At 40.7% G+C, this 23,304-nt stretch overlaps 3 protein-coding genes across 6 annotated transcripts in view; all 3 read left to right on the top strand.

Moving 5' to 3' along the window:
- The window catches only part of LOC134288115 (uncharacterized), a 65,097-nt gene that overhangs the window by 7,426 nt on the left and 34,367 nt on the right, over window positions 1–23,304 (top strand). The gene's annotated exons all lie outside the window — the stretch shown is intronic.
- Window positions 1–23,304, top strand: part of LOC109398163 (F-actin-uncapping protein LRRC16A) — a 632,161-nt gene that overhangs the window by 578,989 nt on the left and 29,868 nt on the right. The window lies entirely within an intron of this gene.
- Window positions 8,169–13,638, top strand: LOC134288113 (uncharacterized). The gene is made up of 2 exons (XM_062851861.1): window positions 8,169–12,801; window positions 13,305–13,638. Exon 1 carries the CDS (start codon window positions 8,169–8,171, stop codon window positions 9,105–9,107), a length of 939 nt encoding a protein of 312 aa, XP_062707845.1. The 3' UTR covers window positions 9,108–12,801; window positions 13,305–13,638.

The following is a 23,304-nucleotide window of genomic DNA, read 5'->3' as shown; positions in this document are numbered from 1 at the left end:
CCAAAGTTCATGAAAATTTGGATTTCGGCTCAGTTTGGCATGTATAGATTGTGAATATGGAATTATCTCAACACCACTAAAGAAGCCAATTGCAGCTGGTCTATGGAAAATTCCACGTGTATGGCAATTCGGGTTTTTTCTTAACTCACGATGACCAGATCGGTTCAGTCGGATTTGTTTTTGATGGAAAAAATTAATCTGGATCAAATGAGATCAATATTGTCAAAATCGGAGAAAATTTATCGCAGATATAACCATTACATAGTTTACCTTCTTTATTTTATTGTCTGCTGTTTCATATTAGGCCGTAACAAATCCCATTTTCTTCTTTTGTCACAATACTCGTTTGCTCGCTAAGGGGGAGGACAATAAATAATAAATGTATTTGACGAAGAAATACCCAAACAATTCGGCAAAATCTATAAACTCATCGGATTTGTTAAGGAATTTTCTGTGCAACTCTAATTTCACCTTAAAATTTTAAAATTTCTTGAATAATTTATTGGTGTCCCCCCTCAAAATGTTGAATTTCGACCAAAATTTTCCAGGGGGGCGGTGACATAAGAGAAAATCGAAATTTGTATCAGCCTTATGAAGTAAAAAATAAAGGCATTGTAACTTCTAGAAATTTCATCAGACTCTTCCGTATTTTTTATTTTATTCATTGCTATTATTTGAGTTTTGGGTAAATATAGCATCATAGCTATTGATATGTTTATCTTTGTATTAATTTCCTTCTTTCAATATCCCAGTTCCATTACGGTGCCAAATTCCTATCACTTTTCTACGATTCCCAAATCTTATAGGTTAAGTAAAATTTTAGCTTCAAAAAGTGATACATCTGCAAATGAGTTTTTTTTATCTCAAAATTGAATAAACTTAGTTGAATTTATATGTCATTTTAACAGTACTGCTATTCTAACCTCTAATTATAACGTCAAAAAGTATCGAACAGACTATGTATTACGAAGTAATGAATGTTAGTGAGAGTGGAGATAGCAAATATGGTACCTACTAAATAATTCTAATCAATAAAAATGTCAACTATACAGACAATTCTGCTCAATTGATGATTGCATTTGTCTATTATAACCTTTTTCTTTCGGTCTATTATTATTCGATCATATATTGTTTGACATTATGCCATAAATATCTTTTTTCATTACTAAAAATAATCTAAAACAGAATAAAACTAAACAGCATCTGCAGAAGTAATCATATCGGCATATGATATAATTACCTTTTACCTTCGCTCACGTAGGTACGTGTATAATCGCCGTTCTCACAACGCGAACAAAACAAAAAATTAAATAAAATCATCTCCGTCTGGGAAGGATCTTTGTCGCCGCCAAAATGCACCCCATGACGAAGCTCAATCATAAATAGTCGACTAGCAACTTTTTCGTCGTTCTCTTTGTTCCGAAACAGCCGACGACGGGCCCTGCGAACGCCACCACTGTTATTAGTGTTACAGTGCACATGTCTGCGCGCCGCGATAGCGCTGTTGGTAAGAGAGAGAGGTTCGTTGTTTGATCTTGCATTCAAATCTCTGTCTATTTTTGTCCTGCGACTGGCAAACATGAAGGGGGAATAGGGAAACTGGCAATACGTAGAACCAGTAAAGCTTCTATCGTCCCTCACTGCAAGTGCTGTGATAGCCTCATTGGTAAAGGCGACTGGAAATTTACGATAGCAGGATTGGAGGTTCAAATCCCGTCGATGTTTGTAAGTTTTATAATGAATTCGATTTTTTTTATGTGACCTATTATTTTCTAAAAATAGAATAACACACTTAAAATAATTACCCAAAAATGAGTAAAAAAAGTTAGTTTTTACCCTAATTTTGCTTTCGGAATGTTATCAATAACTCTTTAATATCAAAATTTGTTATTGAAATATTTCCCAAATTCACTGTTATTAAGTTGTTATTGCCACTAACAAAATATGTTATTAAATTGATTTTTCAGGAACAAATTTTTGTTATGTGACTTGTTGTTTTGCCGCTTATGACAGACAAGTTTATAACGCAATATGTTATGTTAATAACATGAAAATTACTAATTCCATTATGCAGTTATTTTGCCAAAATAACGCATTTTGTTATGCTGTTGTTATTCTCTTCTGCTCGGGTAGTTGCATCGCAAGCTCGAACGAGAACCAAAACCAGTTCATCCAGACTCAGATTCAGCATATTGCGTTCATACCGAAGAACTTCTGCGAACACTTCTTCATCGAATGCTTCTGTCCTCTACTTCCGTCCTTTGGAATCATCCACACGTGCCGCCGTCTGTACCCGTTCTCCAAGACGGTATCGCATCGCTTGGTGATTGCTATGCGTATAATCTTCGTAGACTCTCCAATTCATGCTTTTCACTACAGCCGGACTACAGAACGTCACGTCGATGATAGACTCTCTGCCTTCTCTTCGATAGGTGCTTGTGGATCCTTCGTTGGCTAGAACTAAGTTCAGTCTGGATGCTGTTTCTAGCAGGCTCCATCTTCTGGGGTTTGTGAGGCGGCTACCCCACTCAACTGCCCAGGCATTAAAATCGCTAGCAATGATGACTGGCCTCCTGTCACCAAGTTTCTCCAATATTTGGTCCAGCACCTGATTGAACCGCTCTATCGTCCAGCGTGGGGGTGCATAGCAGCTACATATGTAGACGCCGTTAACTTTGGCTATAGCGAAACCCTCTATCGCGCGATACACCACTTCCTGCAGGGGATATCTTCCAACCGTCCAAATCGCAGCGGTTCCAGCTTCATCTTCTACCCAGTTACCATTTCCGGATGGGATACGGTACGGATTCGAGATGATTGCTACGTCGCACTTGGCTTCCTTCGTGGGTTGCCACAGCAATTGCTGCGCGGTATCACAGTGGTTGAGATATATTTGCACTACCTCCACTGCGATTTACCGGACATCGGCTGTTTGAATGTTGGACATTTTGGGCCACCAGTAATTATGACTATTTATGACTTTCATCTCCGCATCTCCTGTACAGTTTCCATCTATCTGGTCCTCGACAGTTCCGTGCCAGATGTTCAAACTCTTGGCATCTGCAGCATATATCCGGTTGCTGAGAAACCCGCAGTGAGCATGCTGAAAACCCGACTTTCGCTTTGCCAATTCGCAACGCCTTGTCGGCAGCATCCACCGGGAGCTTGATAACCGAAACCTGCGTCCCGGAAGGTCCCCTTCTTAGTCGGATTGACATTTCAACGTCTCCCATCTCCATTTGCTCCTTAAAGTCCGACGAGCGTTAGCGAGTTCGGACAGCAAGCGATTGTCTGTATAATGGCACACATAAATAGTTTCAGTCTTTCTATCATAATAGTTCTGTGATATACCAGCTTTTTCTGTGGATACCAGCTTTTTACGCTGTGATGAGGGGTGATTCATTTTTGACAAGTGCTGCCGACAGCCCTTGCAGCATCACAGCAACCGAAAATTTCAGTTCACTGCTCCTGAATTGTCAAAAATTTTCACCATCGATGTTACCATTGTTAGCATCAGCAAATAATCAGTTGACACCAAGGAACCTTGGTTATGGACACAATCAACCCATAACCAAACCGGTAGAATTAGGAACGCTACCTGCATCAATTCCGTAGGGGTCGATCACGGATCAAGCGTGGTTTGGAGGACACAGTTCTGTGAACTCCGCAAACTCCTGAAATCGTTGACAGATTTCTGGCTATACGTTCATATTAGATTTCTAACAACCTCAGATTTTCGTTACGATCTTGATTGGATTACTGGTAATGGGTAGTACGGAGATCGCAAGAAATTTCTTGGCCTATCTCGATGCGTGGAAAATTCAGGCAAGCAGTCGCTCAAGAAATAATAAAGCGTCACTATAATTTTGAAAGGGAATCAAACTTTGTTCGATATTACTTAGAATATTTAATTCTCATCATTCCAACATCCTATAAGCTAGTTTTGTTGTGAAGGTAACAATGGTAACAATAGGAGAAAATTTTTGACAATTCGAGAGCAGTGAACTGAAATTTTCGGATACTATGATGCTGCAAGGGCTGTCGGCAGCACCTGTCAAATATGAATCACCCCTTACCACAGCGTAAAAAGCTGGATATTCGAAATTTTTTGTTGAAAAAAATGTAGTTTTTTTATAGCAATTGTTGATTTATTTGTGGAAATTCTGGCCTTTTTTATTGCTCGTAAATCAATTATTTATGGGAAGTTTTGATTTACTTATGCGCTTTTTGATTTATTTATGGAACTTTCATAGTTTATTATTGCTTCCACCCCTATTTATTTATTGGCAATTTTCAAATTATTTATGGAAACTTTATAATTTATTATGGGGTGTTTAATTGGCTGCCTTTTTTCTATAACATTAAGAAATAAGAAAAAAATAGGTATATGTATAATGTACTAGTCTACGTCCGTTGACGGAATGAAATAAATAAATAAATAAATAAATAAATAAATAAATAAAAGATGGTTAACTGACCAGCACACCTTTATGTTCCCTATCTTAATGGACATTTTGACGTCCGCCACAGGTAACTGAACCAAAGCTTCCTGAGTCCCTGCCAGGCCCTTCCGTAGCCGCATGGCTGCAGCGGCCACCTCTACCTCGCACTGTTGCCGCAGTGCCATGACGATATCCTCGGCGTCTGTTGACTCGTTCAGGTTCCTCACCTTCAGAGCCGCCTCCGCCGTCAGAGCCCTCACCTCCACATCTTCGCCCAGGACTTCTTCCACCAACAGTTTGTAGACGGCGCCCTTTCGCTCCTTGTCGCGCTTGAGCTCGATAATCATCTCGCCCGTACGAGTACGTCTAATACTGCGCACGTCGAGATCGCCGAGCTTGGCGTCGCTCCGCATCGCCTTCAAGACGTCCGAGTACTTAGATTTTTCCGTCTTGATGACGAGCGAGTCGCCTTTGTCGCGCTTGGCACCTGCTCTGTTATGCCGTCGCGGTTTGGCGTCCCTAGCAACCTCTGCCTGCGAATGTTTCCTCTTCTTCCGCTCCACCTTCGTCCAAGGAGGGTCCTCCCCTTGGTTCGTCCTAACCTGTGGTACCTGAGGACCTATCATCGGTCGCAACCCCCGTTCCCTTCCAACTGGGACGGGCCAGCCTTTTTAGGCCCACCCTGCCCACCTTTCCGGGACGCCTGGCTGGAGTCCGACTTGCCAGCATTACTGCCGATCTTCGGGATTACTACCCGCCTAGCCTTGCGGGCGCCGCCAGGCAGCTCCTCACCTGACGGCTTCCTTACTCGCTTCTGCGATTGCTTGTCACGACAAGCAGTCGCACCCGCCGCACTTTTGGGACTGCCGGCGAAAGCGAAGGCCTCAGTCTGGATAGACTTCGTATCCCTTGCTTTAGCCGGTTCCGCAGATGCCGCAGCTTTCACGAGATTTTCGTGATTCTGCTTGACATCATCAATCGACTTACGAAGTCGCAACAGGGCCGTTTCCAGGTCCTTGCTAATGTTGGACTTCGTGGACGCAAAGTCGATGATTTTGCCGAGCTGCTGCACAGCAATATCCATCGCGGACATCCCCTCATGTCTTTGGTTAATCGGATCAACCACGCTCCGTCCATGATCACCACCGGCTGGCTTGTCGGTGGGATCGGAGCACCCACGCTGAAACTGCGTACGCTGCTTCCCGCTCCTATCTCCTCACTTCTACTAATCGGAGACCTCATCGACCCACTCCTTGCGAAGGGGTTGACCTCACCACTACCGCTACCTTCTGTATTCTGATTATTGTTATTGTTCTTCATGCTTGAACCCACGAGTAGCACGGGAAAGAAGGTCCGCCACGCCAGATCCCTGCATTAACGCGGTAAGGGACAATGTACTGTGGAGGGTGCCCAGGTACCCCACAAGCTCCGTTAACGATCGAGCATATTTTTCACCCCCTCTATCACTCATTTCTCGGCACGGGTCGCTTGACACTTTAAGTTGGGGTTAGTAGTCCTATTCTTAGCCGGCGACTACGCGGCTGACTCGCAAGCGGGGGCGTCGTCAGGCCCCGGGACTGTAAATCCCTGCTACCCTGAGCACTTGCTCTTAGCAGCAGTGGTGCGGTATTCCGCGGTGGTGAGCACATGGTGCAAACGAGCGATCCGCAGGCGGTATGCAATGACGGTCGACAGCAGATGAGACGAATTTCGAGGTTTCGAGCATCGCTTCAACAACGGAAGACTGGCAGGCGATTATCAAGAGCGGTCAGCAGAGGTTTTACTTCAAAATACACGGCGCTAGCCACGTGTGTCCATGGATGTCCCGGAGCTAGGGTCACTGGACAACTAAAGCAAGTGTCCTCAGATGTTTGCCAAGTACCGAGACGCAGTAGACGGAAGCCCTAAGCATAGGAAAAGAGCTCCCTATCTCACTAAATCTGCGATTTCAGCTCACCAGAGGTTCCCGAAGAGCTACTTCGGTACTGGCGGACGGATACAGTCTGTGACACCGGTTTTGATGCCATTCCGTTTCCCATGTCATCCAGATTTACCCTTGTTTAGCCAGTTCGTCTACTTCCCAGAAAACCAGTAATCGTATAAGATGTTGCATAAGATGATAAAGTGGAGGCCATATGCGTGCATGCCTCAATTTAGGCGCATGTAAAATGTATGCATATCGCCTCCACTTTAACATCTTATGTAACATATTATACGATCACTGGGTTAACTGGCTTTATCGTTCCCAGTAATCAGAGCCGGATCTAAGGGGCCTTCATAACCGCCCGGGCCCCGGGCCCCCACAATCCTTAATCCAGGCCTGCTTATCTCGATTCCCTCGCTCTTCCTTGCAAGATTCATGTAGAAAAATGCTAATATTCCCGCTTGAAACACCAGGCTTCTCCAGATACCACCCTAAACCATCACAAACCCTTTACCAAAACACCGAGTATGGATGACAGTTCTCTTAGGTATGCTAGATCCTCCTTTGGATCAGTAGTGGTAAATAGTTTTGCACAGAGCTCAAATGGAATTTCATAACTATTTTTCATGTATGGGTGAAAAACAAGAGAACCCAAAATTGAGTATTTTTAAACTCACTTTTGAGTTCTTTTTTGCATCCCCTCATTCGCTCTCTTTATTATTAATATTGTTGTCAGAGCGAGCATAACAACCCAACTTTGAGAGTTTGATGCGGGAAGCCAAAATTGTGTAAGTGACATACTTTGTACCGAAAGTTGCGTAATTTTAACTGACGGTTGAGTAATTAAAAAAAACTCAGACTCTAGGTACTTTGGGCGTTTACGCCTAAAAGCAAACTAATGCCTACCTCAACATCAACTCAAAATTGGCTTCCCGCACGCAACCTCGAAGTTGGGTGGAATGAACTCACTTTTGGGTACTTTCGTTTCTCCGTTCAATGATCGCTTCTTGGCATCAACTAGTGTTCCAGAAGATGATGTTTCCGGACAACAGTGGTTCCCGAACAACAGCGCACACGGTCGGATACTTTGCTACATATTTCGGAAGCTGAATCAGAAACAATTTCTTTCTAGAATTGCCTCAACAATTCCACCAAGAGTTTCCTTAAGGATTAATCCTCAGTAAAATATAATTATTTTGTTCTTTTTTAAGAATTTGACAAGAAATCATGCGATTTTTAAAATGTTCCTACTTGAATTTCAACAAGAGTTCTTCCGAGATGCCTCCAGGAAATCCCTGGAATACATCCAGGAATTGGCTTCTTTAGTGGTGTTGAGATAATTCCATATTCTGAATCTGCTTGCCAAACTGAGCCGAAATCCAAATTTTCATCAATTTTGGTGCCCGGGAACCTATTTAAAAATCAATTTGAAATTTGTATGGGTGCAATTTGTCGAATCACCCCTCGTCGCATTTTGTACTGAGCGGAGCTGTCAAGCAGTTGCCCAGCTGTCAAAAGGTGATTTCAAAAAATCTCTTTGAAATTGATTTTAGATACCAAAATAAAGTTCTAAAAATCTGAAAAAAAATCATAGCGGCTCAGAAAAAGGTGCTCTTTTGTTTAAAAATAAAAAATCTTTGATTTTTTCTTAATTTAAAAACCCAATTACATCAGAAATATCTTGAGGATTTCTTTCTTTTGGGAAACGTCCATAAATTAAGTCAAATCAAATAAACATTCGGCCATTTTCACCCCCTCCCCCCAATGTCACACTTTTTGTATGAAACCTCTGAAATTGTTGTATGGGTCGTCGTCACAGTTTTCTGAGTCCCGCTTCCCCTTCAAAGCGTGACGCAATTTATGGAAATTTCCTTGTTTCCCAAAAAAATCCTGGTTCATTTCTTCAGAAACTCCCTCCGGGGTTTCCTTCAGGAATTCACTCCGAGAATCGCTCAGAGATTTCTCCAGGAATTTCTTCCGGAATATCTCCGGGATTTTTTCAGTTATTTCCTCTAAGATTCCTTCAGCAATTCCCTCAGTTATTGCTCCAGAATTTTCTTCCAGGAATTTCTTGCGGGATTCCTCCAAGAATTCCTTCTAGGATTTCTCCAGGAATTCCTTCTGAGATTCCTCCAGGAATTTATTCTGGATTTTCTCCAGGAATTCCCTCCGGGTCCGAGATTCATCCACGAATTCTTTCTATGATTTCTCAAGTAATACCATCTGCGATATCTCCAGAAATTACTACTGGGATTCCTCCGGGAACTCCTCCTGTAATTCCTTTAGAAAATTCCTCAATTCCTCCTGGATTTCTTCGGGGATTCTCCCAGGGGTATTCTTTCGGGGATTCCGTCAGGAATTCCCCCCGAGATTCCTCCGAGAATTCCTCCCGCGATTGCTTCAGGAATTCCTCCGAGGATTCCTCCAGGAATTCCTCCAGGGATTCCTCCAGGAATTCCTCCGGGGGTTCCTCCAGGAATTCCTCCGGAGATTCCTCCAGGAATTCTTCCGGGGACTCCTCCAGGAATTTTTCCGAAGATTCCTCCAAGAATTTCTCCATGGATTTCTCCAGGTATTCCTCTGGAGATGCCTCCGGGGTTTCCTATATGTTTACCTACCGGGATTCCTTCAGAAACTCCTACAGGAATTCCGCCGTTGATTCCTCCAGGAATTCCTCTGGGGATTCCTCCAGGAATTATTGCGGAGACTTCCCTAGAAAATCCCTTAGGAATCTCTGGTAGAAATCCTGAAGGAATTCCCGAAGGATTTGTTGGAAGACTCCCCAAAGGAATTCCTTAACCTTCATTTTGCATTACGTTAGGAACAGCTCTCTGGAGCAATAATCTCATGAATTCCTCGAGCAAATCCCGCAGGAATTCCTGGAGGTATTCCCGAAAGAATTTCTGTTGGAATCCCCGAAAGAAGTCCTGAAAGAATCCCCGGATGATTTACTGGAGGAATGTCCGGAAAAAAATCTCGGAACAATTTCTGCTGGAATCCCTGGAGATACCCCCGGGGGAATTCCTGGAGAAATCACTAGAGCAATCCCCGGAGATATTTCTGAAGAAATTGCCAGAGGAATTCCTGGAAAAAATCCTAAAGCAATGATTGGAGAAACCCCGGAGGAGTTGCTGTAGGAATCCCTGGAGGAAACCCCGAAGGAATTCCTGGAGGGATCCCTTAAGGAATTCCTGGAGGGATCCCCGGAAGCATCCTCAGAGGAATACTTAGAGGAGTGCCCGGAGGAATTCTGAAGAATTCTCCAGAAGAATCCCGGTAGGAATACCTAGAAAAATACCCGGAGGTATTCTTGGAGGAATCCCTATCAAAAAATCCTGCAGGATTCTGCGGGGGAATTCCTGTAGGAATCCCAGGAAGAATTTCTAGAAGAATTTCTGAAGGAATTCCTGAGAGGTGTTCTAAATGAACTCTGGAGAAATTTTCGGAACCATTTCTGTTGGAATTCCTTGTGGAATTACTGGAGGGATTCCTGGAGAAATTTGTGGAACAATTCCTGGTAGAATTCTTTGAGGAATCCATGGAAGAAGTTCTGGAATTCCTGGAAAAATCCTGGAAAAGTTTCCGCAAGACTTCCTGGAGGATTTCCTAGAAATTCCTGGAGCAATCCTCGGAGAAATTCCTGGAAATAATCCTGGAGGAATCATTTGAGAAATTTCTGGAAGAATGCCTTGAGGAATTTCTAAAAGAAATTCTGGATTTTTTCCGGAAGAATTCTTGGAAGAATTCCTAAAAGAAACTCTTGGAAAATTTTCTGGAAAAACTCCAGGAAGAATTCTTGAAGAATTCCTGGAAGAATTCCTAGAGGAATTTAAAAAAAAAACAAGAGGAATTCTTGGAGAAACTCCAAGATTTGGTGGTGCGAAGATAATATTTGGAGCGTGGACGTTAACAATAGAGAAATGCTTCCTCACATACAGTGCTGTCATGCTAAAATCAGAGCTGGTTACCCAAGTTTTCAAAATAGCTGCGCCCCTTATGATGCTACGCCCCCATATAAATAATTCAAGCATTGCGCTCAATTTAACTATTTTACTGTTCCCAAAATAAAGCAAACTAGACAATTTTCCCGCTCACAAAAAAGTGTTAGTCTTGGATGTTAAAATTGCGCTCATCTTATACCAAAAAAGGATAATAGATTTTTCAGTTCCCAAAATATAAAGTGGCTATCTCAGATTCGAAAACAGCTCTCATCATAAATCAATAACAATGTGAAAATTCCTTCGCTTTTCAATGAGCTGCGATCTCAGTCGTAGAAATTCCCTCAAAATATATCATTAACAATGTAATATATGAAATTACGGATTTATGATTTTGTTTGGACAAGTTTAATCATATTTGAAAAATAATAGTGTAATAGTTTTCAATTTATCAAATTTGTTGGTCGGAAAAAAATACATATCATAATTCAAAGATAAGTGGTGTAATAGCTGGAAACTTCATAAAATAAAAAAAAAAACTAGTGGTGATATCAGATGAAAAACTTGCACTCATAATATCAAGTAAAATGTGACAAATTTTAATTCAATTTAACTATATTCTATTTATACTAGAAAATTGCTCTCATCGCAAATTGATAAAAATGTGAGAATGTCTGTCTACCCATTTAAAATAAAGGATTTGCAATCTAAGATGATAAAATATCTTATCTAATTGAAAACATTGAGACAATTTTGAAGTACTTAAACAAAATAAACGAGTTTGAATGTTAGATGAGACCATTGCGCTCTTCATACATTAAAAACAGAACATTAATTTGTCGGCTCCCCAAAATAGAAGCGGCGATCGAGGCGGCGATCTTATATTCATAAAACTTCACTCATCGGATAGCCATATGAAACTTCGTCGCTCTTCATAATAAAAGAGTCGCGTACTTAGTTGGGAAAATGTTGCTGTCATATTAAATAGATAATTTGAAAATTGCGCTCATCAAACATGTAAAAATGTTCGCTCTCCTCATAATATTAAAAAAAACTGAAAACTGAAACGATTTCTGTTAACTGGCCAAAAGAGAAAAAACTTTCGCTAACTTAGAAAAATTTGACCTACCCTAATACGTTAACTACTTTGAATTACCCTAATGAACTAGATGTAACTTGTTTTCCTTTCCAAGTAAACTTACACTACCACAACTATAGGGCACTGCATTGCTTTGATTTTGTATGGGATTTTGACGTTTCTTGGCCTTGTTGTTTACAAAATTTCTGTAGGAGTGAAAGAGAAGGAGATAATTTCATGTAGTGCCCTATAGACAACCTGTGTAACCCAGTCAGAACAGAAAAAAAATGAGTCTATTGCAAACAGTAAAGCTGTTCGGGCGCGTTCTTTCGTTATTTTTCCCCGTCCGAATAATTCCCCGCGAGTTGGAAGTCCGCCATATTCGAAGTCCGCTGCGAAACCCTCGAAGGCCGGTTCCCGAGATTTGGTCGGTTGTGAGCTGTGACCGGGACCGGAAAAAATTCTGGATTTTACATGGTCCTTCGGCTCGGATTTTCGGTTCGGTCGTTTTCCCGGTATGCAAAAGTGCAAATCCGTCCGACTCGTGTTACTGTGAAATTACGCCAAGGATTGGCTGACACCGACAAGGTGTAGTGAAATTGAATCCTCCACATAAAATTGTGCGAGAAACGGTGAAAAAAGTGCGAAAGTGGCTAAAAATCGACGAAATTCGGTCGATATCCGAAATTGCGCAGTGAAATTTCTCGAAGCGCCACCGAAAGAAAAGAGAAGTTCAAGGGCGGCCATCTTGTGCCGAGAAATTTCCACGAGATTCAGCCAGGTTTCAGAGTGTGTGAGTGAAGGAGATCCAACTTGGATCACGAAGTACAGTGCCAGTGTATTGTGGGGAAAGAAAGCAGAGAAGATACGGCACTTGTGAGTGTATTTAGTGGTGGCTACCCCGACCACTGCGGCTGAGTGGTACAGGCCATCCAAGTGAGAAGAGAATAGTGCGCCGTTCAGTTGTTGGTGTGTATTCCCCACGCAGACCGAGGATTATTTGCGTGTATTGACCAATCCAAATTCCTGTGTGGTAGTGGTTTGTGTTCAGATTTCCCGTGTTAGTCTATCTGTAAGAACTTTGTAAACATCTTTTGTTCTCACGTATATGGATAGGCTTACATTAGGTTTCGTGAGACATTTTTTGGACAACTCAATGCTACCTGCGCCGCTGCTGTGTGCGTCGGCGAGAGCAGAGCAAAGAGCGAACTGCCGTTCGTTTGCTCGCGTTTCATTTTCCACGCTGTTCCCGAGGATTCTCTGCCAGCCAGCCACAACAAGGATCGACTGCTGCTGCCGTCATTGAGTGAGTACCTACGCTGCTTCTTTATCATTGCACACGACTCGCGTCGTGGTTCGTTAACCGGTCGGTGTCGGTGAGGTACGACTGTTCGTCGTCTCGTTTAGTCGGTTCGGTTGGTCGAGCCCTGAGTGTCGCGGACTGACTCAATATGCTCTCTCATCGGGAGCCAAACATCGGGAGCCAAACATTGAAGATGGAGGTTATGTTAAGCCTTGTTGAACCTGTGTGATTGATTGAAGAGTATTGTTATCTAGGAGCTGCGGATATAATTAAAACTGTTATCTCCATTTGCCGCTGTCAAGCCGTTTGAATGCGAGGAGAAGGATAAACATTGTTTTGAGCCTATTTTAGCTAATTTTGTAACAACTATCCATCAAAATTTCCATCGCGAATGGAAAATAATAAACTTTGAACACGAGAAATAAATCGGAATAATGATGGATTGATCATGTTTACTTTTTCCGAATAGCGTCGCGACGGCGTGTTTGACAACCGCGGTGAGAGAGGTGGTTGCAAGAAAATTGAACGCTCGTGCGTGTTTACAAGCTGTATGCCGGGAGTGTGTAGGTGTGTGTTAGCTAGCTTGAAAAATAAAACCGTTTCTATTCGCACCACTTAGGTCGAGCCTATTGCTGGCACGGAAAGAAATTCGTTTCGTTTCGACTATCGCGTTGAGCCACCGTAAAGACAATGATTAAGGTTGAGGGTGATAAGCAAGCAGATGTCCTGAGCAGGGTACCTGATTTCCACTTTTCATCTTCTTCCATATTCGAAGACAGTCAGCAGCGAACGGTTGTCGCTTTAGTTCGTGTGTATGCTTGTCAGCGACGACAGCAAACTCCGGCGAACGGTGGGAAGCCACACTTGGAAATTACTCATTCGTCAACATTCGCATCGCAAGCGAATGCGATTCGTGAGTGATGCGATTGATATTGTGCATACGAATATTTGATGTTTTCGAATTATTTTCTTTGCTAATCTAGCATTTCAACAACAATACAGTAAAAATGTACAGGGGATACTCAAAATAACTGGGACAGGTAAAATTTTCACTTTTCAAAAAATGTTCAATTCGCTGTAAATTTTTGAAAAGGGCATCAAATATTCTCAAATTTTCACTGTAAGTTCATCAACTAGTTGTGTATCAGTGGTCAAAATTTGAAAAAGATCGGGTTATTCCACACGAAGTTATAATCAAAATTTCATTGCATTCGGTTCATTGAATCCTGAGATATAACAGCTCAAAGTTGGCTATTGGATAATTATACCTTTTCCTAGAACCTTTATAACTTCGTGTAGAATGTCCCGATCTTTTCCAAATTTTGACCACTGATACACAACTAGTTGCTGAACTTACAGTGAAAATTTGATAATATTTGATGCCCTTTTCGAAAAGTTACAGCGAGTTGAACATTTTTTGATAAGTGAAAATTTTATCTGTCCCAGTTATTTTGAGTATCCCCTGTATGCATTACATGCAGAAGTTCTCTTTTACTTATGATAATAGCCGCTTCGATCGCTCACCAGCATTCTTCATCATTCGCCATTCATTCATTCGCTTGCGATCCAAACTGCGACGAATGGCAACGAATATTCATAAGCAGCTGGCTTATCGCTTCCCACTGGTGATGGGGTTGCGTGTTTGATCATGACGATCCGTTTGCTGCATCTTTCTCGATTCGCTTCAGCAAAGAGGAGTGAATATGAATGAAGTGAGGCGAATATACCGATCCTTGGTCCTGAGGAAGGCTAGAGATCACTTGTGGGAGTCACTTGAATTGCTAATTACCTTTGCAAAGGAGGATAAAACAGGGCAACAGGAATTGCTAGGAGCTTGGCTAGACAGGCTTGAAGAGATAGCTAAGGAGTATCGTAATACTGTATGTGTTCTTGAGGCATCGCACGATGAAGACTACAAAGAAGATCGCATGAATTTCGACATGAAGTACTACATGTTGCGTGCATGCCTATCGAAACGTCTCAATCAAAAGGCTCAACCAGATGTTCCTCCCGCGCAACCCGTCACACACACACCAGTCACATTCGATTTCCAGAAATCAATCTTCCCCGCTTCAGTGGAAGACTCGCCGATTGGTGCGTTTTTCGTGACGCATTTGATTCTGCAATTGGAAGTCGTGTCGAAATCAGTAATGTCGAAAAGTTTCAATATCTCAAGGGGCTAGTACAGGGCGATGCTGCCAAGATCATTGAGTCTATTTCAATTAGCGAGGACGGATACCGCGACGCCTGGAGAGCGCTGAAACTACGTTATGAAAACAAGCGGCAGCTCATACGGTGCCACATCAAGTCGTTGTTTGAGGTACCCAGTATTAAGAAGGAATCGGCTGACGAGCTACTCAACTTGGTGGACAGGTTTGAGCAGCAGATTTCTGTCCTGAGGCGACTTGGAGAAGACACCAGTTCCTGGGATTCGCTTTTGGTCTACCAGCTGTCTACTCGTTTGGATCCGCACACGCTGAAGGAGTGGGAGAGCTACTGTGCCTGGCTGGACAGTGGCAATGTTGCCAATGTTCTTGGTGGTGCGGCAGGTGACGATTCAGACGATGATGATATGCCTACGTATATGTCAATGGTAAACTACCTGCAGAACTATGCCAGAGTTTTGCAGTGTGTTAGTCCGTCTCCTGGTTCCAGTCGTGACCCTAGGGTGAAGCCAGTGAAGTCCGCCGCTCATTTCAGTTCCTCGTCCTCCTCGAAGTTCTCATAGAACACTAAGCTGAGTAGCAGGCTATGTCCCAGTTGGGACTTTACGCCAAGAAGAGGAGGAGCTTTATTAAGGAAATTTTCAGCCCTTGGCTGGTCGATCTCCGGTTTTTTTGAAAGAATTCGTGCAGGATTTCTTGGAGGAAACCCTGGAGGAAGCCCTGGAGGAATTCCTGGAGGTATCCCTGGAGAAATTCATGAAAAAAAATCCTTGGAGGAATACTTGAAAAAAAAACCCTAGAGAAATTCGTTAAGGAATCCCTGGAGAAAATCCTGGAGGAATCGATGGATGTATTCCTGGAGGAATCCCTGGAGGAATTGCTTAAGGAAACTTTGGGGGAATTCCTGGATGAATTCCTTAAGGAGTCCTTGGAGGAATTCCTGGAGCAATCCCTGGAGAAATCCCTGTAGGAATTAATGGAGGAATTAATGGAGGAATCTTTGGAGAAATTTCTTCCGGAATCTCTGTAGGAAATCCTGGAGGAATGCCTGGGGGAATTCCTGGAAGAATCCCAGGAGGAATCCCTGAAGGTATTTCTGGAGGATAGCCTGGAGGAATTCCTTCAGGAACCCCTTGAGGTATTCCTGGAGGAATCCGTGGAGAAATCCCTAGAGATATTCCTGGAGGAATGTCTGGAGAAATTCCTGGAGGAATCCTTGGAGAAATTCTTGAAGGAACTCTGGAGAAATTCCTGAAGACATTCCTGGAGGAACCCTGGAGGTATTCCTGGTGGAATCGCTGGTGGAGTTCCTTGAGGAATCCTTGGAGGAATTACTGGGACAATTCCTTGAGAAATTCCTGAAACCCTGGAAGAATTCCTGGGGGAATGCCAGGAGGAATGCCTGGTGGAATTCCTGGAGGAATCCCTAGAGAAATTCCTGGAGGAATCCCTGGAGGAATTTCTGGATGATTCCCTGGAGGAATCCCTGGAGGTAGCCCTGGAGGAATTTTAATTCCTTAAAGAATCCCTGGATAAATTCCTGGAGAAGTTTCTTGAGGAATCACTGCGGAAATTCCTGGAGAAATCCCTGGACGAATTCCTAAAGGAATATCTGAAGGAATACTTGGAAGTATTTTTGGAGGAATTCCTGTAGAAATTTCTGGAGGAATCGCCGGAGAAATTCCTGGAGTAGTAATTGCTGGAGAAATCCCTCAAAAAAATTATGAAGGAATTTCTAGAAATTGCCTAAAATAAATTTCAAATTATTTTTCGGAAGAGTTTTTAAAGAAATTTTCAAAAGTAGGTACTTCTGAAAGGATTTTATAATTATTGCCAAAAACGTTGTCGCAGGAAAGTTGAAAATAATGTCTGGAAAATTCTGAAAATATTGAATAAATTCGCGGAAGAATTGCTTAATGAATTCCCAAATAAATTGCCAAAAGAATTATTGATGAATTTGGCAAAATAACTTTAAAACGATTTACGACAATATTTGTTAAATATTGCCGCAGGAATTTCAGAAATTGCTGTTGAAATAATTATATTATTTCCTGAAGAAACTTATAAAGGAACTACGAATAATTCCTCCAAATACTACCGCTGGAATTTCTATAAAAATTGCCAAATAAATTTCCCAAAAAAATATTTAAGCGTAGAATTAGCTTTAAGTTGAAATAACATAAAATAAAAACCAAAAATGATTTCGAGAATTTTGAATAAACTTCTAAAAGAATTCACAAATAAGTTTTCCGATCAAATTTAAATAAAATAATGTCGAAGAGAAAATAATTGTCCTTGGACTTTTTATGGGAATTTCCGAATTCCATACCATATTCATATTTATTATGGTTATAATAAGTGATTGCAGGCGACGAAAGGTACAAAACCCCTGGAATTCCGGCAGCTGTCTCCGATTGACCATCGCGGAAACCCTCCATACCGAGCTTGACGGTGTTCCCTCTGATGGTCACATTGTCCAAAAACCTCCGAATTCACCTCCAACACTCTTGATTTGCAAAATCATGATGTTGGATGTGTCGCAATCCAAGTTTCGTAATTGTTCGGGAAAAGGCCACTATTTCCGGGTAGCCCCAGGTTCCCGAAACATCCGGGATGGTGGTCAATATGTCCAAAAACTTCTGAATATTCCTCCCAAATACTTGATTTGCGACACTATGTAGAATGGGACATGACAAATGTGTTTTTTAGAATTATGCTATGCAAAATGTCAGGTGTCAGGAACTTGCGAAATGTGTCTCCTGAAGGCACCCTAAACGTGACCCAGAACATCCGAAACCAGAACCAGGTAATCCCAATTTACTCAAACAATGCATTTGCAATTATAAAACGATAATTGAACACATTTGCAATCTTTTTCCATGTGTTTCTCACAAATAATCAGTGATTAAAAGGAAGTTGGTCCATTTTTGACCCTATTTGACCCCCCTTCAATAACTCAAACCCCAAGAACCAAAAAACCATTTTGATATTTTTCCATGCAACTATGGATGTAGCGCGGTCTTCATTCCAAATTTTGTAAATATCGGTTGAAAAATGAAGTCACGGCGATTTTCTGAAATTAAATTTCTAACTATGACCAAGACGGGTTAATCAAAGGTTTTTCTTTCGAGTGGAATTGTTGTGTAGCTTATGGCAGTTGAACTGTTAACTCTATGGTAGATTTTTTTCCGTAATTACACTGATAAAGGTTTTACTAGCAACCAAACTGCATAGTTCATATGAGATTTTTCCTTCTTTTAATAATAGGCTGTGCCTTCGAATTACACTGTTACGAAATAGTGGACCTTCCTTTCTTAGTCAAGCATGTGGAATCATGAAACACATGGGAACAAATGCCCCAAATGGAAGATAACGTGCCTCTTTAGCCGGCCTTCCAATGTATATGAGTAGACATATAACTAATTAACGAAAGAAAAAAAATATCAAAACTAATGATCAATTTGTTCGCAGGGTGACTGTGTTATGAAAATAAACAAAAAAACATTAGAAAAACTGTGAAATTCTTATAAGCTTTATAAGAAGAGAGAAATTTAAAACCATCTCGATTAAACCAAGTGTCGTAGTGCAAGAGCCACAATTAAAATGGGCAATACAAGGTTTGCCGGGTCAGCTAGTGAATACATAAAAATAAAGAATCAGGGAACAAAAACTGCGTGCTAAAGTTTCCAACTGGTTTTTTATTTGTCAAGGACATGTATAAATTGGAACAATGCAAATGTACACACATTTTTCTGATTGGAAATTATTGCCAAGGAAAACAAATTTTAAACGCCCAAATGTATGCACAAGAAATCAACCGTATACAAGTTATAAGAAAAAGTTGAACATTTTCAATCCAACGACAGTATCGCAAACGTAACATGGACATGCATGAGGAGTACACAGGGTGTGAATTTTCCATATATAATATACAAATGTTTCAGTTCAGTTCAGTGAAATGAAGTGATCTGAAAATTTTTGAAGATGTGCACCCAGCTGGGGGGAATTTTGAAATAAAGCGTTTTTGGCTTTAAAATAAAACTCCTTGGCGTTAATGTGGTCAGGGCGTTAACAGTGTGCACCCAAAATAACTAAAATTGGCATTTTATAATATTTCGCTTCCTGAGGGGGTCCAGAATGTCGAATTGTTTAAAAATCCATATTCACTAAAACTGATGTGGTCAGGGCGTTAACAGTGTGCACCCAAAATAACCAAAATTGGTATTTTATTATATTTTGCATCCTGAAAAAAAAATTTTTTTTTTGAACTGAAGAGCTGGTTACTCAGTGAGTAACTTGGAGTAACCACGATGACACCACTGCTCACATACTCTTCCCGAAAACGACTGTGAGCTTCATGATGTTGCCGCTTACCCGTTCGATATAAGCCATTTACGAGACGTTTCAAAACAGCTGATCGCAACAGCGGAGTCAACTGACAGAAGTCCACGCACGTTTGTTTTGCTGAAATCTCGTGTAATTTTTGAAAAAGGTACTTGTTCGACAAATTGGAGATGTGATAAATTTGTGCCAAAAAAGACTCAAAAGCTGTCGTAGAAGCAATTCAAAACTAAATAATTAATCAGGTATTTTTTTCGTTGCGATTGACTCGTGAACTTGCGAAAAAAAAAATTAAATAAAAATTTCTAATTATTGTTTTAGCCAGTTTCAAAAACAACGCTTGACTTGCGCGCAGTCATTAAACATCATCAACCGAATGATGATTAAAAACGTAAACATTAGAGCAAATAATCGGTTCAGACTTACTTCGCATCTGTAACATCGCAAGTCACACGAGTCGCGGCTTCGATTTGGTGCTGCGACGATAATAATGATAATAATAAATGTGATTAACATTTATAGAATTAAATTAAATTTTTGGTATTTACATTGATTCTCTTATGTGTTGATATACACTAGAGTCCAAGTTGATAGAGAGGCTGGGTTTGCCAAAAAGGGACGTTACGCCAAGAAAAAGAGATGGTTGATAGAGAATGAATTGGCGCCTACTTAATATTATTCGATGAAACTTAGTGCTTAAGCGAGCTTGGGTAGGTTGGATAACACCAGCTTTGTGGCCATTTCCGTTCGAATGCTGGTATCTTAACGGCTGTTTGGTATGCTATACATTTTGAATCGTTCGAGTGATTTCAGGTAATCATTGAACAAACAAGCGGATAATGTAGGTTTTTATACTGTGTGTTTCGGAGGAAGGAGGGGGAAAATTTGTATGATTGTGCTTCTATATTCAAGGCTCGATTCTGAGTTACTATCCAATTTTAAGAAGACAAGACATTGATTCAGTAATCTTCATTAGAAGAAACAGAGCTTTGGTATTAATATTTGGATTGGATTTGGATTTAGAACATTAAGTGCAATATCAAATAGAGTTTAAATATACCAACACAGACAAACAGACGTAACACCTTGAGCGATTTTCATGGAAATCCATCGCCCAGTTCACACTACCATCACCTGGTGGAAAATTTGCACGAATCACTGTGTTGTGCAATATCGTCTACAGAAGGCGCTAGTGTGAAACGTCAAACGCATAGAAAAACAATGCGCGCGCCTCTGGCTGTGAAAGCCACAACTACGAAAATTTAAAATGATCGTTAAAAGCGTGGTCGATGGAAACTTCGCAAGTGTTATGTCTGTTTGTCTGTGATACCAATATGTATTGAAATGAACACTGTACCAAAAGGAATAAATAACCAAAGGGGAGTCGTTGAATAAAGAGAGGGAACTACATGTATGTTTTGTTGGTTGGATCAGATTAAAACGATAAATAAGGTTTTACCCATCACAATCATAACAATAATTAGATTTTGGGTTCCAGTTAGACAACTGGAATGGTGTCGATTTGAATTGTGAATCTGACTTAGCCCGGGAGCGGTCACGTCGTGTATTGAGTACACGCACCATGGAAAAACCTCGCTTGTGGTACACAGTGTGTGCCAGATTATTCTTTGAATACATTTGGAATTACATTAACGTGAAGTCTGAGAGAATTTTGATTTAAGGATTTTGATTTTTGCATAACCGAGTATGGAGCCATGCCATTTTAAGATTCAAGTATGGAGTGCTGTAATTGGTGGAAAGGGGTTGCTTTATGATGGTTCAATGTTTAGACATCTTATGACGCCATATCAGAGTGGTGTTTAATCAAAGAAGGAAAAAAAAGAGGAATAGAATGTTGCAGCTGTTATTTGACTAATGAGTGACTTGATCGTTTGAGATTTTTTATTGTAGGAAATGAGCTGATCACGACTGTTTTGTTGTAAATCATCAATATTTCAAGTGCAACAACGCAGTACGTAAATCCCTAGTAATTCATTAATATAACGTTACTAGCTGTCCCGGCAAACTTTGTCTTACCGTCTCATGGTGGTTTGACAACTGTTTAACTCAAAATAGCAGCGCACTCTAGATTGGTTTCATTTCGATCATGTTCATTTGCTTCCCAGCCCATGACAAATGAGTACTTTATCAATTTTCTTACTTTTCTAGTTGATATTCCTAACTTTTTGTACATATAAACATAGCCACCACGAATACGAACCGAACCGTGCGTCATGCTGATCGGTACCTCCGTTCTTGAGTTTTGTTGCCTCAAAAGAACTTCAAACTCATTATATATATATATATATATATATATATATATATATATATATATATATATATATATATATATATATATATATATATATATATATATATATATATATATATATACTAGCTGTCCCGGCAAACGTTGTTTTGCCAAGCTGTGGTGGTTTGACAACGGTTGAGCTCATAACATCACCGCACTCTAGATTGGTTTTAATTCGATCGTGTTGATTTTCTTCCCAGCTCATGCAAAATCAGTACTTTATCAATTTTCTCATTTTTCTAGTTGATATTCGTAACTTTTTGTACATATAAACACAGCCACTACGAATACGAACCGAACCGTGCAAGAATCATGCTGATCGATTCATCCTTTCTTGAGTTTTGTTGCCTCAAAGAAACTTCAAACTCATTTATATATATATAGGTAGATAGATTATCGAAACATTATTGTTCATAATCTACGCACTACATCAAGCAAATATGCAGTTCAGTAAGTTAGAAAAATGTTACATAGTACTTTCTTTGAGATGTTTGATAGGAAAATATGAAATTTGTTATTACAGTGAGTCCATGCTGAGGGTTTGGGTTAAGATTCCGGGTCCATCCAAGAACCTGCTGTAGTTCAGGGTTTATTCGACTTCCTTGTGAATGGAATGTTGTAACGACTTCCTAAATGGGGGAGGAAGGGGTAACCTCGTCACCTTAAGCGTTTGGATTTTTCAAAATGAATGTAAGACGAAAATTGATATTTTCAGTACGCAGAATATTTGATTCATTAGTTTTTTATAAGACTTGTGCATTGGAATTGTCAAATTATGCTAATTCTGGCGAACAATGCACATAACACAACTATATTAAATATTGATGTTTTTAATTCAGTGCGGGTAAGACCGTCACCCCTATGGGGTAAGTCCGTCATATATATTTTTATATTGATACTTTTGAAGATTTCAATTTTAAAATATTTTCAATACATTTTTGAAGTGCAGTGATGGTTTACCAATCATTCTACAGTCGATAGTCTTGTAAAATCACTGGTCGGGGTCGCAATTGGAATTCGTTTAATGGGAGACTAATTTGGAATTTGGGGATTTGGGCTTTTTGGGGGTGTGGCCAATTATCCCGGGTGTGTTAAGAGATAGCGCAATACTTTCTTCGGCAAAGTTTTAGGGATTGAAAAGATCTACCATTTAGAACTTTGGTTCATATAATTAGTTGGTAACTTGGCCGCCAGAGGCACCACCAACAGTTCGATGCTAAATTGCACTACGTTGTCAAGCAAACGTTACGATATGCGACTGCTCAAGACCCTGATAATTAGAAATAGTGTCTTCGGGAAAAAATATTAGATACGCTAATAACTTACAGATGATGAGTTACAAAGTTCGAAATTTCTCCACTGGGCGGCGCTAGTGAGCATGTAAATTTTCCAAACCTCATATCTCAGAATCCAATGATTTGGTGTCTTCGGCAAAGTTGATCATAGTTGATCGCATAGACTAACATAAAACGGGACACGTGTTTCGGAATTCTGCCACTAGGCGGTGCTAGTGAATTTGCAATCGCTGAAAAATAATACCCAAATTATGCCCTTACAAGGTCTAGAAGGAACAGGAAGAGTCCAAGCAGGAACTCCGGGATAAATCTTAGTAGATTTAGTTAGATAAACCGTAGGAATTACTGAAAGAAGCCTTAGAAAAAAACCCACAGGAATCCTAGGAGAAACCCATATGGGGTCGCCCATAAATGACGTAGCATTTTTTTTTTGACGATTTTTGACACCCCCTTCCACCCCTCGTAGTCTATTTTCCAATACGTAATACATAGCTAGTAGCATAATTC

This window comes from Aedes albopictus, chromosome 2 (genome assembly GCF_035046485.1).
Source record: "Aedes albopictus strain Foshan chromosome 2, AalbF5, whole genome shotgun sequence".
Taxonomy (NCBI): Eukaryota; Metazoa; Arthropoda; class Insecta; order Diptera; family Culicidae; genus Aedes; species Aedes albopictus.
Note: the sequence above shows the minus strand (reverse complement) of the source record. Positions and strands in the feature narration are given on the sequence as shown.

Bases quoted from the DNA above. Each gene is read 5' to 3' on its own strand.
- LOC134288113 (XM_062851861.1), top strand. From the start codon at position 8,169: ATGGGTCGTCGTCACAGTTTTCTGAGTCCCGCTTCCCCTTCAAAGCGT.